The sequence below is a fragment of the Lepidochelys olivacea genome (genome assembly GCF_965140295.1).
Source record: "Lepidochelys olivacea isolate rLepOli2 genome assembly, chromosome: 20".
NCBI lineage: Eukaryota > Metazoa > Chordata > Testudines > Cheloniidae > Lepidochelys > Lepidochelys olivacea.
In genome coordinates, this window is record NC_140430.1 from 5,322,850 (window position 1) to 5,338,999 (window position 16,150).

At 49.4% G+C, this 16,150-nt stretch overlaps 1 protein-coding gene across 1 annotated transcript; it reads right to left on the reverse strand.

The window, feature by feature from the left end:
* Positions 1 to 8,017: 8,017 nt before the first annotated feature.
* Positions 8,018 to 13,686, reverse strand: MFSD5 (major facilitator superfamily domain containing 5). Its single transcript, XM_084610155.1, has 2 exons — positions 13,551 to 13,686; positions 8,018 to 9,998 (listed from the first exon to the last, which is right to left on the reverse strand). The coding sequence occupies exon 2, from the start codon at positions 9,948 to 9,950 to the stop codon at positions 8,592 to 8,594; it is 1,359 nt and encodes a 452-aa protein (XP_084466281.1). The 5' UTR covers positions 9,951 to 9,998; positions 13,551 to 13,686; the 3' UTR covers positions 8,018 to 8,591.
* Between the last annotated feature and the right edge of the window lie 2,464 nt (positions 13,687 to 16,150).

Sequence of the window (16,150 nt, forward strand, 5' to 3'; positions counted from 1 at the left end):
GAGCTGTAGGGAATGGTCCATATTTAATACCTAGCACTAGAAGGGACGCAGTTTGTCGTTCCTGCAAGCCGAGGTGATTGCACACATGGGACTCCTTGCATCCCTCCCTCCGGTCCCCATAAACTCCTTGCCTGCCAATCTCCCAACCCCTTCTTTTGCAGGGATTCTCTCCAGTCCCCCGCATTGTGCCCTGTGCTCTGTATGTCCCCCATTTCCCCTTTCCCTCATGCCAGGGGCTCTATACGACTCCAAACCTTCCTCCCCATGCCAGGGGCACTGCGATACCTCCATTACCCCCATGCCAGAGGATCTGTGCACACAACCCCATTCCCTCCTCCACCAAGTTCCCCCCTGTCCCTAGTCCCATTCTCCCCACTGTGACCGGGATGCCCGGGGCAGCCCCCACCGGAAATCCAAAGATTAGGGCAGGCTGCAGAAGGGAGAGCAGATCCTCCAAGACTGGTGGCTAACACTGAAGTTAAACTCCTCAAACAGACATAAACTGTGCTTCTGATCCCCCACACTGGTTATCAAGAAGCAAAAAAGAAATCACACAGGCCCCTTTATTGCATTCCAGTTCTCTGGCTCCCACTCAGCACCTAAGTCCAGTACAGTGAGAAGTTATTTTAAAAACTCTGCTCGCATATACAAAATGTTCTTCTGACCCCAAAGGGTCAGCCACATTACCAGGTCAGTATAGGTTTGGATCTTACCCAAAATACCAAGCTGCCAGCCCATCCTTTAGTGTCTAGAACTAAAGGTTTATTATAAAGAAAAAAGAAAGAACAAGAAGAGAGATGTTAAATGATAAAACAGTCACCTATATACAAAGACTTCAAAGTCCATATATCAGGTTCCTAGCAGTATTGGTGAGTTTGCTGGCTTGAAAGTCCCTCTGGAACACATCCACAGCTTGGACTGGTTTCAGAGTAACAGCCGTGTTAGTCTGTATTCGCAAAAAGAAAAGGAGTACTTGTGGCACCTTAGAGACTAACCAATTTATTTGAGCATGAGCTTTCGTGAGCTACAGCTCACTTCATCGGATGCATACCATGGAAACTGCAGCAGACTTTATATACACACAGAGATCATGAAACAATACCTCCTCCCACCCCACTGTCCTGCTGGTAATAGCTTATCTAAAGTGACCATCAAGTTGGGCCATTTCCAGCACAAATCCAGGTTTTCTCACTCTCCACCCCCCCCCCCCACACACACACAAACTCACTCTCCTGCTGGTAATAGCCCATCCAAAGTGACAACTCTCTACACAATAAGAAAAGGAGGACTTGTGGCACCTTAGAGACTAACCAATTTATTAGAGCATAAGCTTTCGTGAGCTACAGCTCACTTCCTCAGATGCATATCGTGGAAACTGCAGCAGGCTTTATATATACACAGAGAATATGAAACAATACCTATTCCCACCCCACTGTCCTGCTGGTAATAGCTTATCTAAAGTGATTTCCAGCACAAATCCAGGTTTTCTCACCCTCCACCCCCCCACACAAATTCACTCTCCTGCTGGTGATAGCCCATCATTTGCAAATTGGATACTATTAATTTAGGCTTAAATAGAGACTTGGAGTGGCTAAGTCATTATGCAAGGTAGCCTGTTTCCTCTTGTTTTTTCCTACCCCCCCCCTCCCCAGATGTTCTGGTTTAACTTGGATTTTAACTTGAAGAGTGGTCAGTTTGGATGAGCTATTACCAGCAGGAGAGTGAGTTTGTGTGTGTATGGGGGTGGGGGGGATGTGAGAACCTGGATTTATGCAGGAAATAGCCCAGCTTGATTGTCATGCACATTGTGTAAAGAGTTGTCACTTTGGATGGGCTATCACCAGCAGGAGAGTGAATTTGTGTGGGGGGGTGGAGGGTGAGAAAACCTGGATTTGTGCTGGAAATCACTTTAGATAAGCTATTACCAGCAGGACAGTGGGGTGGGAATAGGTATTGTTTCATATTCTCTGTGTATATATAAAGCCTGCTGCAGTTTCCACGATATGCATCTGAGGAAGTGAGCTGTAGCTCACGAAAGCTTATGCTCTAATAAATTGGTTAGTCTCTAAGGTGCCACAAGTCCTCCTTTTCTTTTTGCGAATACAGACTAACACGGCTGTTACTCTGAAATCTCTACACAATGTGCATGATAATCAAGGTGGGCCATTTCCTGCACAAATCCAGGTTCTCTCACCCCCTCACCCCCCTCCAAAAACCACACACACAAACTCACTATCCTGCAGTGAGCTGTAGCTCACAAAAGCTCATGCTCAAATAAATTGGTTAGTCTCTAAGGTGCCACAAGTACTCCTTTTCTTTTTACAGCTTGGACTGGTCATTCAGTCCTTTGTTCAGAGCTTCAGTTTGTAGCAAAGGTCCTCCAAGGCAAGAAGAAGGATTGAAGACAAAATGGAGAAGATGCAACTGCCTTTTATAGTCTTTTGCCATGTGGCCTAGTGCTTCCTTTGTTTCCAATATAAGTTGCCCAGCACATGGCTTGGAAGCCTTTTCTGTCCATAGGCATGCCCCTGCATATGCCTTGCTGAGTCATAAGGTGTATCCCTTGCTTTCTCTCAATGGGTCAGTTGTATAGCTCATGGTCCTTAATGGGCCATCAAGCAGGCTAGGCAGTGCTGATGCCAAACTGTCTGGGGGTGTCACCCAGAAGCACACTCACAGGCAGGGCCACACCAAACTGCAGAATGGAAGCAAGAACTGAACTGAGGGGAGAAGGGTTGAACCCAGGCTGGGAGGGCGTCCAATCTGTTGGGGACACTGGGGCATGGCCACTAGGTAACTCGAGGGGATGGAAGACCACGAGTGGCGATGAAGCCCCCTCGTACTAGGCCCAGGTGTCCTTGGCCCCCCCTCCCGCCTGGAGGCACTCGCAGCAGCTCTGCGTACTAGGCCCCAGTGTCCTGGCCCCCCCGCCTGGAGGCACACATAGCAGTTATGCTGAGGATCTGCAACAATATGCTGCGGAGTCAGACTGCCTGAAACTAAACAAGGCCAAACAGGGCAGATATGGAAGAACAATGCTGAATAAAGCAGCTTTATGTATAGTTTAACAAATGATACAGAGAATCAGGGAACTAGCTGGGAACTGGATTGGCTGGCTGGATACTTGGGGCAGCTTGCTATTGGATAAGTATGCTGGGAAAGGTTTCAGAGTAACAGCCGTGTTAGTCTGTATTCGCAAAAAGAAAAGGAGTACTTGTGGCACCTTAGAGACTAACCAATTTATTTGAGCATGAGCTTTCGTGAGCTACAGCTCACTTCATCGGATGCTGGGAAAAAGGATGTATAAAAGCCTGTGTAACTTCCTGCTCTGGGTACAGGATTTGAGATTCAAATCTCCCTGTACCTTTTTGAAGCTTCAAATCAACTTTTCTGCTTCTCCACCCCGTTGTGATTATTGGGTGTAGCACACCGGGTAACGAACCAACTTCAGCTGTTGTTTAGCCTCTTGGCACTGGGTGCCAGCAACAAATCTGTGAGTGGAAATACCTTAAATCTCTAGCTGCAGGCCAGTGCAGCTGCCTTTCGCACTCATTTTGCCTATCTACGTTATGGATGCTATTGTGGTCTGGGAGGGCAAGGCTGGCCTAAGGATAAAGTAGACTGGTGCTGCTTTAAGCCCGACTGCTGCTACAGTAAAGCAGAGCAAGCAGGCTATAAGCCCAAGATAGAGAGCTATAACTGGGAATGTGAAGACAATGCTGCTGTGTGTGATTCACTAGAAGACAAATGCCAAACAATAGCGTGTGAATGTGACCGCAAAGCTGCCAAGTGTTTGGCTAAAGCCCCTTATTACCCAGGGTACATTTTCTGGCCAGATTTTGTGTGTGGAGATAATCACCCAAAGTGTAAGTTTTAGTGAGACAGGAGGACACTACTCTAATATTTATAAAAATCTGTATGTGTTTTTGAATTTTAAAAAATGAAAATTTCTCCTATCAAAAAAAAGAAAAAAAAAAAGACTTTCTGTAATCTACCTGTGACAATATCTAGGGTAAGAAATTACATTTTGTAACCTGTTTCTTAAGTATATTGAGCTTAGCTTGTGTATTTAATTTTATTTGCTCAGTAATCTGTTTTGTTCTGTCTGTTAACTCTTATAGTCACTTCAAATTCACCTTTTGTAGTTAAAAAACATATTTCTTGTTTATAATATAACCCCGGTTGTACAAGTCACAATTGCGGGATGGGGTAAGAGGTTGTGCACACCTTCATCCATATTGAGGGAGGAGGCAGATTTAATAGTATATCTTTGGGTCTGCACCCCAAAGAGGTGGACACTTGAGTGCTGGGGACAAGTCCCTTAAGCTAAGCCTTCACAGAACTGATCTCAGTGTCTGTTTCGTTCTTCAGTTTGGTGTGGCCCTTCCTGTGTGTGTGCTGGAGGAGACTTAATAGAATAGCATGGCTCAGCAAGACAGGTAAAAAGGGTATCCAGGCTGGCATAATAGACAGGCTCAGTGGTATCTCAGCTCATCAGATGGCATCCTAAGCGGGACAACCTCTCACATAGACATACATATCTATAACTCAGTAAAAAGGTGATACAAACACATAAATGAGAGTATCATATTTGGCAAAGTATAACATTTTTGCAGATCTCTTACATGGCATATCTGCCACAACTCATTGCAATTTTACAATATTAATATTCATAATATCCTAAAGTGTCCCCCAGATTCCATACAGCATCAAACCCATCATTTTCTTTCCTATTTGAGAGCTAAACCATTCAGAATGGCAACATTTTAAACTGTATTGGGAGGGTGGGCAGAGCTCATGAGGATGTTATTATATGAGATCTGTTTGCATCATCACTCCGATCACTGTGTTTGCCTGGATTAACCCTTTCCCCCATTATCCATATGTCTTAACTTTTTACATTGTGATTGTGAATTCTTAGGGGCAGGAACTGTCTTCTGATATGTTTGACCATCTGCTAACATAATGGGGCCTCAGTCCTGAAGCGCTCCCATAATACAAACAGTAACAACAACATTGACTGGAAAAAGAAAAGGAGGACTTGTGGCACCTTCGAGACTAACCAATTTATTAGAGCATAAGCTTTCGTGAGCTACAGATGCATCCAATGAAGTGAGCTGTAGCTCACAAAAGCTTATGCTCTAATAAATTTGTTAGCCTCTAAGGTGCCACAAGTCCTCCTTTTCTTTTTACGGATACAGACTAACACAGCAGCTACTCTGAAACCAACATTGACTGGAGGGGTGTTGTGCATTTGACAGCCCTTTGTGAGTCAGTTTCACTCCTCCCTCTGAAAAGTCAATTTCCTTCTTGTTTGTGTGCAGCAAAGCAGCAGAAAGAAAGCATATTTTCAAAGACCGAGAGAGTGAGCATGTAAAACTATAACAATTACCAGGGAGACATAAGGACTAATGTAGAATCCAGTGCCAACTTTCAGAGTTTTATCATGAGTCTCACAATATTTGGCATAGGTAGTGTCTACACTGAAGTGTACAGTGGGAATACAGCGAGGTGCCTTGATTTTTCAAAGTGCTCAGTATCCAGATGCTACTGCAATGGGAAAGGATGAACACTGCTGAGTTTTGTAGAAAATCTGGCCCTCTGAGAACCAGGAAGCGAAGCTGACTTTTCCCCGAGTGGTCATGCTAGGTAAAGTGCAGAAACTAAACACAGAACATCAAAAGTGTCAAGTGGTTTGGATTTCTAAAATTCTCCACTTTTAAAATAATCTACGGTGGTGGTGGTAACATAACTAACAGCATTAGCTGGTTTACAACCCTGCCAGATCCCCATGTTGCACACCCACAATACAAAGTAAGTTTCTGGCCCCCCGATTACAGTGAAAAGCCTGAAAGTGTGACCCCAGTGTGACCTAAAAGCTCAGAAACCCAGAAAGCAAATGAAAAGGACACAAAATGTATTATTTTTAAATCTCAAGATTTTTAAGCCAGTCATAGTTTTTGGGGGCCTACCTCATGATTTTTGAATACTTGTGGTCACCACCACTGACTAGCCAGGATGTTCATACCCAGCAACCAAAAAGAAGGAGTTTTCACTCAGCTCTTGGCAGGGAAGCAGAGCAAAGGCCCCAGCTCAAGAACAATGGCCCAGAAGGCGTCTGGTGGCGGGCATTAGGGCTGAGATGGAGAGAGCTCTCCCTTGGAACTGACAAAGAGGAGAGAGCCAAAATGGAGTCCGCAGCAGCTGGTCCGTGTGGCACGCTGGCTTGGCCAGAATGGACTCCATTTTAACCTTTCTTTCTCTCTCTTAACCTAGGGACTTCCTGAAGCCGTGTTCCAGGTGACTAACAAACCCTGCTCTGTTCTGAAAAGGCTGCCTGGCGTCACTGCAAGTCCTTGCCGAGGTGCTTTGGTCCCTGAAGAGTGGCCAAGTCTCTGAGGGGGAGTCTACGTCATTCTTGCTGGGCAGAGGTCATAGTGTGAAGCAAGGGAGCTGGAGCCCCGGGGCTCAGTCGCAGAGGTGTTGAGGCCCCATGGCCGATCCTTAAGGAAGAATGGGACCCCTTGGGGGTCTGGCCAACTCAAGCGGCTCCTCCAAGGGACTGTTTAAACATTGGAGTGTAGCATAGCTCCTGGGGATCCAGGACACGTCCCAATCCCCCTGGGAGGCAGGGCAGAGCTCTTATCCCCATTCTACATGTTGGCAACTGTGGAACAGAGTGACTAAGAGTTGCCCAAGCTCACACAGGGCATCTGTGGCATAGCAGGGACCTGAACTCGGGTCTCAAGTGCCAGGCTATTGTCCTAACCATCCTTCCCCTTCATCCTACAGGGGTTGCCTTCAGAGGCAGGGGGGCACTGAAGAAGAGCGCATGCTGAGGCATCCCAGTAGGGGGAGTTGCAATGGGAGTTCCACAGTATGCATCCGATGAAGTGAGCTGTAGCTCACGAAAGCTTATGCTCAAATAAATTGGTTAGTCTCTAAGGTGCCACAAGTACTCCTTTTCTTTTTGCAAATTATCAAGAGTCATTCTGTACACAGCACTTCAGAGCATTAACTTGTCACTCACCATGAAACAGGAAGGGGGCGCTCTCTATAGGGGAATGCAAGCTGCTGGAGCAAGGCTTCAAGTTTTTACTCTTTATAGACCCAAGACTTCAGGGCCCCTTTAACGAAGATGGACCAGCATGCTGCACCCTTAAGGCCCTGCGTACATTCATGTTTCTGTAATCAATTTCTGACACTCTTCCAGTCCACTTACAAACATGGTAATTGGGGGTCCTGGCATCTTTCCCTCCCCCATATCCCCAACACAATCTCACCCCTGTTTACCTCCCTGCCAAAGCCTAGTTGCATTAGTGCATTCAGGGAATAGCTGGGCATCTATCCCAAACTAATGTAGAAGGGGTAGAGTGCCCAGAGGATGGGCAAAAAGCAGCACCAGCAACCCGCGGGGCAATGCACTCAGTGATGGAGGAGGACAGGCCAAACTAGTTTCACCTGAAACTACTGAACTGGATACAGGAAGACAAGTATATGCTTGCATGACTGGCAAGGGCAACTCACTGTTGTCAGCTGCCTTGGTTCCTAACCAAAGTATTAACCACATTCTGTGGGAATGCAGCCATGTTTAGAGACAATCATGCCACCAAACTAGTCATAAACTCTGTTCTAAAATGTGGCGTGATCAGGATTCCAGATTGGGCTTGAGGTTGCAGTTGCTGAGAGGAATCCTCTATTCAATATTCATGCGGGGCAGAGAGCCAGATGCTTCCTGAACCAGGTACTCCATGACAGCCAGCCACACACAGAGCTCAGGCATTAGCAAACTCAGTTCTCAATTCCTGTCTAACAGAGTGTTGGGAAAGGGGGGTTAACATCTGCCTGAATTTAAATCCTAATCAATAGCAGCCCCCACAGAGCCATCTCCTGGCCCCAACAAATCCAAGTGAAGCGAAGGCGGATCTGCAGCCCTTGAACCAACAACCGTAAGAATAATTAAATTTCCATGCACGGTGAAAGACTTCAGGACACAAAGGAATAAAACCACAGGAGATGTTTTCTCCAAGGAAAGAGTTTTATTTCTTTTTTATTTAAAAAAAAATAATAGAGTGAAGGGGTTTGGAGTTTGGCTCATGCAGTAACTGGGGTCAATACCTCCAACATGTGAAGAGAGTCTCTTTCCTTGTTCTCCCCCCAGCAAAAGCTAGGGGCCAAGCAGCTGTGATATGTGCTCCCACCGCCTGGCCTCTCCCCGCCACCTCCAAACATGGCAGCTACAGAACCGAGGATGCGGGGAGCTCCCAGAGTTTGAAGGCCCGGGTTAGGAAGTTTTGGACGCAGGCACTCCAGGGTGGGAAGGAACAAACTATGCTTGCTGGGCGCTCACGAGGCTGCTTGTGATTTATACAAATTTTGTTTGAAACAAAACGTTTTTCCAAGTGAAAGTTAGAACATACCGGACCGGCCCCAACACCCAAAGACCAGTCCTCAGAGCAACTGTCTTTTCTACAGAGTCTCTCTCACTTAGAGTCCTCTCCTCTAGCCCAGAGTCTTGGTATTCAAAGTATTAAGCTTTTGGAGACTTTACCAACGGGGGGGGGGGGGTGCCAGTCGTGCCAGGCATGTGATCAGAGCTCCGGGGAGGACAGCTCATTCTGCACCTGCGGGCTAGGCACCTTGAGCTCTGCGTTGTTCCGGACCACGGTGAAGAGGCTAACGACGGCCAACAACGCCATCACCATCATCACAGAGCATATGGTGAACATGTTCCTGGTACCTGTCTTGTAGTCGCTGTCATGGAGGATAAGCATGCCAAGGCAAGCCAGCAGGTTCAGGGGGATTCGGAACCAGTTCATCACGCCCACCTGGTCCTTCTCTGGGATCACCTTCCGCCGGAGGAAGCCCATGGCAGGGAAATACAGCCCACAGGAGAGTTCAATCAGCAAAAAGGCCAGGAAGGACTCAGAAGGGTTCTCCTGCCCAGGGTTGGTGGAGAAAGTCAGCATGAAGAGGGAGAAGAATACCATCAAGACAGAAAGAGAGAGGATGTGCATGGGCTGGAGGTGGTACCTCTTGGATGTGGCAATACGGTACAGCGATGACCCCGCCATGCTGGCAGCCATGAAGCTGGAGAAGACAATGCCCAGAGGTGGGTTGTGGGGATCCAGGACGGGTGTCCAGAGGAAGATGAAGATATAGATGACACTTTCAAACAAGGCCTGGATAGCGCCCAAGAGCAGGACACGCCGGTCAGACAGCAGACACTTCAAACCATCGATGCAAGTCTTGGACAGTGCCCGCTTCTTGCCATAGTTCTCATCCCAGTTCTTCATGGCAAAGATGCCTGTCAGCATGAGGAAGGGGATGGAGACCATGAATGGGGCCACGGGGCCCAAGCCCAGCCACTCAGCGAAGAAGTTGGCTGTCACCCCCGCTCCGATCGCAATGACGTTGTTCCAGAAGGCGGCCCTCGAAAAGGTGGCCGGGACCCACTCTGCCGGGAAGTCATGCCGTTCCATATGCTCATGCACATACCACGCCTCGAAGGCGGAGAACAGCAGGGCCGTGGACAACCCCCCTAATACCCTCCCCACTACCAGCACAAAGTAATCCCAGGACAGCTTGGTGAGGCAGCAGACCGAGTAGGTCAGGGAGAAGAGGATGCAGGATTTCTTGCGACCCAGCCGGTCAACCAAGGAGGTGGAGACCAGTCCAAAGAGCACACTGGAGGCAAAGCCGCAGACATAAATGATGGCGATCTGGCCCTCCAGGAAGTGATAGTGCTGGTAGAGTTTATAGAGGTAGGGGCCCTGTAGCCAGTCAGCCGCCAGAGCCAGGAAATACACTTGGTAGTAGTCCAGCTGGAACCGCAGGAAGACAGGGTTGGTACAGGCGCTGACAGTGAGCTTGGCGCGGCAGGCAGAGAACTCCAAACCCAGGCATATTGCCAGCAGGACAGCAAAGGCGACATATGCAGTGAGTAGCATGGTGCCTCAAAACATCATGTGCATCCCCTGGGGTCTACTCCAAAGCACCTGAGAGAAGAGAAGAACTTGCAGTGAGACACAGATGGGAGAGCCACCTTTCCTGAATTTATGACAGCCAGCAGGGGCCGCAGCCCCGAGCACATAGCAGTTTGTGACGCCTTGCACTGCTGTCAAACTGGCTTTGCTTGGAGATTAACCTCAGGCTCCCATGCACATACCCTGTGGGATGCTCTCTCCTTCCTAGAGCGCTCTGGCCCTTCTGTTCTTAGCTGGGCATGCGGCCTCCCTCTGAAACTTTCCACTTGACCCCCAAGTCCCACAGATGAGGCATATGATTGGAAGTGCAGCCAGGAAATGTTCATTCAGGGTGGCCCAAGGGGAGGGGAAGAAGTGTATAATTAGAAGTTGATGCTAAGGAAAGGGAAACTTGGGCTGAGAATTAGGGAAACCTTTCTGGGACTGAGATCTCTCAGGCTGTGGAAGAGTCTCCCCAAGGGAAGTATCGGAAGCCCCATTAGTTTGGATGTTTAGAACTGGACAGGATAAAATACCAGTGAATACATTGCAGGGAGCTATCCTGCATGAGCCAAGGGTTGAGAGATATTGACTAGATGATTTAGGCTTTTAGACCATCCTATAGGGGTAATTCCTAGGATTCCCTCCAGCTGTTTCATCTGCCTCCCTCTAACCCCATATTTGCAAATTTTCAAAACCTGAATCATCAGCTGAACTTGCTGCATTCTTCCATCCCTCTCTTGATAAGGGACCTCAAATCCCAACAGCAGTTCAGATCTCTCTGATTTAAGTTAAGTGACTTGCCCAAGGTCACACAGGAAGTCTGTGTCTGAGCTGGAATTGAAGCCAGGTCTCCTGAATCCCAGTCCAATGGCCTGACCACAGTAAATCATCCTTCTCACCCTGTGTGATAAAGACCTTCCTGCCATCATACCCCTAGGGTTTAACCTCAACTAGCAACAACACTGACTCCAACTCATCCTTATCGACACTGACCACAAAGTCATGGGACGTATGCTGTCAGCTAACTTGACTCTACATAATTATGTAGAAACACAATAACATACGGTAGTGAAGACAAGGCCACAGATGGTGCAACTGGTTTCATGATCTTTGATACTTCTTCACTGTGAATGGATGTAAAGGTTTTGGTACCAACAGACTGTTGGACAGAGTAGCTAATGCCACAAATCAATGCTAGAAAAAAAAAAAACACATCCTGTTTTCCTACCCTCAAGTCATAGGGGAGGATAACAGTTACAATGAAAAGAGGAAAAAAAAAGAAAAAAGCATGTGATCTGCTGTGTGATATTTGTAGCTCTCTGGCTGTGTTCCTGAAAGAAAGATCCACTGGGGACACTTGAATCAGAGATTTTAACTTCCATCTTGGCACATGTTTTTAAAGAAAAATTACAAAAAGACATGCCACCAGTTTCACAGCCAAACTTCACAGTGATTACCATAGAATGGCTTCCTTTAGGTCTCCTGTAAATTACAAGATTGCCAGAAAGTGCCTGGAACCATCCCCTCCTTTAATCTGGGTATGGCACAATAAAGCCTCCCCTTGCATCTGTGTCCTCCTTCACATCATTCTAAACCGCGCTTCAAGTGTTCTTGTTGAGTTTCTTTGTAGCTCTACCTTTTAAAGAGACTCTATTTCTTTTTGGTAAAGCAACGGTGAAAGGTGCCAGACTGAACACTCTGGAGGCAAAAGTCCTGTTTAGTCATAGAGGGAGAACAGCGTAGGCTGGGGCACAGCCAGCATCACCCGCATTCCCCTGCCCCATGCCTCCAACCTGACCTGAAGGGATTCGTTTGTTCAAGGAGTGAAAGAGCAGGTTAGCCTATATACTCTGTTCAATTTTAAGCCTATGGGCTGAGACCTGCAACTTGTGATGATGACGTCTGTGCTCTGGTCTGAGAGCCTCCTGCAAATTAATACAGGACATCAAAACTTTCCTCTCACCAACACTCTCCCACCTGAGCTCAAAGATAAGCCAGAGGACAGATCAAATGTGAAAGAGCTCGAGATTGCTCTTAGTACAGTTGCTAGGGGCCAGTGTGTTCAGTAACCATCACCACATTGGGCAAACTGGACAGTCTCCACGTAAAAGAATAAATGGACACAAATCAGATGTCAAGAATTATAACATTCATAAACCAGTCGGAGAACACTTCAATCTCTCTGGTCACTCAATTTCTGATCTCAAAGTGACTATCCTTCAACAAAAAAAGTTTGAAAACAGACTCCAAAGAGAGACTGCTGAATTGGAATTAATTTGCAAATTGGATACAATTAACTTAGGCTTGAATAGAGACTGGGAGTGGTTGAGTCATTATATTAAGTAATGACAGGTTTCAGAGTAACAGCTGCGTAAGTCTGTATTCGCAAAAAGAAAAGGAGTATTTGTGGCACCTTAGAGACTAACCAATTTATCTGAGCATATGCTCAGATTGGTTAGTCTCTAAGGTGCCACAAGTACTCCTTTTCTTTATACTAAGTAAAACTATTTCCCCTTGTTTATTCCTCCCCCCCCCCCCACTGTTCCTCAGACATTCTTGTTAACTCCTGGAAATGGCCCACCTTGATTATCACTTCAAAAGGTTTTCTCAACCACCCACCCCACTCTCCTGCTGGTAAGAGCTCATCTTAAGTGATCACTCTCCTTACAATGTGTAATTTTTCATGGTCTGTGTGTATATAAAATCTCCTCACTGTACTTCCCACTTTATGCATCCGATGAAGTGAGCTGTAGCTCACGAAAACTTATGCTCAAATAAACTGGTTAGTCTCTAAGGTGCCACAAGTCCTCCTTTTCTTTTTGCGAATACAGGCTAACATGGCTGCTACTCTGAAACCATCACCACATTGACTCCTGCGCTCTGAAGAAACTCACTAGCATAGAAACAGTCTGCTGAAAACATGGTCAAAGTGGCAAGAGCAGCCCTGTTAGCGGCAGGAAACATTTTAACAGAAGAGAGCACTTTATACGTGGGCTTGGGAAGGGAGAGGAGGAGTCACCACAGCATCTCCCCACGCCTCCCTGGGAAAAGGGCAAAGCTGAGCAGGGCAACCATGTGGAGTTATAGCCTCAACCTCATCAAGAGCACTTGGGGGCCACAGCCCCCATTGGCAGGCAGCTCCACCCAGCTCAGAGGGATCCCCCCAAGACGCCTCCCATTCCCACCCCTTCACTCACAGCCCCCCAGGCTCTCCCACAAGGATTTGCCTCTCAGAACCCGCAACTAACTCTCCGTTCCCACACAAAAAGTATCCCCCAGCTTCGCTCCCTCTCGAGTCCCCCACTCCCCCAAAGCCTGAGCCTCCCTCTCCCCTGAGAGCTCTCCCTCGAGTCTCCCCACAGAGCCCGCACTCCTCCCAGAGCCCCCTCCAGCCCCTCCCTCCCAGAGCCCCCCTCCTCGCAGCCTCCCCTTCCAGCCCCTCCCTCCCAGAGCCTCCCCCTCCTTCCCTTAGCCCCCCTCCTCCCAGAGCCCCCTCCCTCTCAGCCCCCCGGCCAGCCCCCCTCCCCCCGCAGAGCCCCCCCCCAGTTTCCCCAGCGTTCAGCTCCCCGCTCAGCCCCTCACCTTCCCCGCTCGCTCGGGGGCGGGGGGGGGGGGCTTCTCGCCAGCGCCCGCCCGCCTCATTGACACGCAACCCGACCCGCTTCCGCGACACACCGCCGGCCCCCGTCCGAGGCAGCCCAGGGCGCCGCCATGCTGGAGAAGGGGTCACGTGATGGGGGAGCCGCTTTGGCCCCGCCCACAGGGCGAGCGTTGCAGGGGGGCGGGTGGCTAGGCCGCTCGTGCTGCTTTCGCACCTTCTCCGTGACCTCTCCCCCCTCCCTCCCCCCCCGGAGGGCCTGAGTCGCGGGTGTTGGGCACATGAGGCCGGCCCAGCGTTGCCATGGTGCTGATGCGTGACGTCCTACCGTTGCCACGGTGATGGCTCATGACATCCTCGCGTCGCCGGGGTGACGGCGCATGACGTCGGAGTGCTGCTGGTGTGTGACATCAGCGCGTGGCCCGCTCCCAACGCGGCCACAGGATCCTGGGGGCGGGGGGCAAAGGGGGTGCAGGGTCACGTGGACGCCGACGTGGGGTGACCTGGCCCGGCGGGGACCCCCTCAAAATGTGGCCGCGGTGCTGCAGCTCGGCGAAGTGGCAGGGCGGGGAGGCCCCAAAATGCCAGTGTGGGGCATGTAATGGCTGGCGGGGGGGGCAAAGCACCACCTCCCCCGTCACAGCCTCCTGGAGTCATGGCGTCACCCCAGCCGCGCGTCGCAACAAGGCCGGCGTCGTGTCAGCAGGAAGCTCCGCCAGAGCCTGCTCCCCTTTTGTCTGGCTGAGGTGCTTCCACGGCTCCCATTCCCGCAGCGTTGGAGCGCATCGCAACCATTACGGGGTTTATCTTCACAACCCCACCCCGCCCCCGCATGAGGTTGAGAAGCATTATTACCCCCATTTTAAAGAGGGGACCCTGCGGCGCAGAGAGGCTAAAGACCTGTACAGTTCTACCTCCGCTTGCCGCGCAGTACGTGGTCACGGAGACAAGCTCGGTGTGGGTTGCCCAAGGTCGCACAGGAAGCCAGCGAGTGACACAGCCAGAACTTGAACCTGAAACACCAGGGCTGGTGCCATAACCACCACTGGACCTCATCACTTATCCTTTGCCTTCCCCAGCCTACCACCAGGCCTGCCCCTTGCTCTTCCTGGGGCTGACGTCATCTTTTCCACAGCGCTCCCAGCCCCTGCTAGCCCAGTGTTGCAGAGATCAGGATCCCTGTATGACCCCAGAGCTTCACCCAGCACTTATGTAAAGAAATAGATTTGAAAAATGTAGCTCAAATAATGTCCCATCAATTCCTTTCCCTTGGGAGTAGCACAGGCTCCTCGGATCCAAACAGCTTGGCCTTGATGCAGACTGTGAACATCGAACGCAGTGGCCCACCATCCCTGCTCGGCTGTGCTGCTGGACCATACAGTGTCTTTCCTCTTTATTCTTCGGAAGTGCTTTCCCCCCAGCACAGCCCCATTCGGCTGCTGGGTGCCAGGGCACTGGTCTCCAGCTCCGTCGGGGCTGCCTGTCTCTTTGCCCTGGGGTCAAATGCTGCATGCCAAAGGGCGGGTGTGGCATCATGCTCCAGCATTTGGTGCCAGGAAATGAGATGTCATTAAGAATCACAAGAAATGGGAGGGAGCAGCCCATTTTAGTATGTGGGCAGCAGTGGCACGCAAAACTGGGCTAAAACCTGCTAAAGAGATTAAGGGGCATGTTTCCAGGGAACAGAGGCTCTGTGCATGCCTCGTTATGAGCCTGGATTTGCCCAGTTAACCTAGATGTACACCACTGTGAGAGCAGAATTTGGCTCTGTGTGTCAGTGGCTCTATTGTTGTTGCTGTGTTTGTCTGCAAGGTGGGCTCCAGATAGTCACTTTCTGGGCAACAATCACAGCTGAGCAGATGTTCCCAAACCAGCTGTTTTCCTCCTCAGCAGAATGATCCCTGATGCTACAGTAGAACAGTGAAGGTTTCAGGCTTTTGGAACTGGGGGTCCCAGACTGGGTGTTGGACAAGGAGACTGCAGAGCGGGAGGGTTGGATCCTCTACTGATCGGCATGGGAGGTGCGGGCCTGGCAATGGAGAGGTAACAAGGTGTATTTCACCACCCTTGTGCCTCCGGGATTCCAGCTTGCAAAGGAGGGTGGCCAACACCAGTCCTGGATTGCGTCTGCACTAGGAGTATTCCCATCCTGGAACCAAAGCCACAAAGGTGAGGTCAGAAGAAGGGATTGCCATTGGTACCCCCTCCCTCAAAATTCAGAGGGATCCAGCTTTGAGGCTCTGGTTTTGACCCATCTCTGCTCCTGATTCTGTTCACACGAACACTGGTTTGATACTAGGGTAACCCCACTGACTTCATGGCAATGTTACCAACTCTTGTGAGTTGGAGAGTTTTCTTGAAGTCCCAGCTCCTGAAGTCATGCAAATACAAGAGAATCTCAGCCTTCATTTAAAAAAAAAGTAAGTTTCTGTCATCATAAATTCTGCATATATGTTAGGGACAAAATATACCCTTGTCTCACACCCCACCCAGTGGAAAACCTGCTGGTTGCTCTTTGGCCTGTTTGGTGATAGAGACTTGTGATGAGTTCAGTGAGAGGCTTTGGAATCCCCATGTCTGCCAG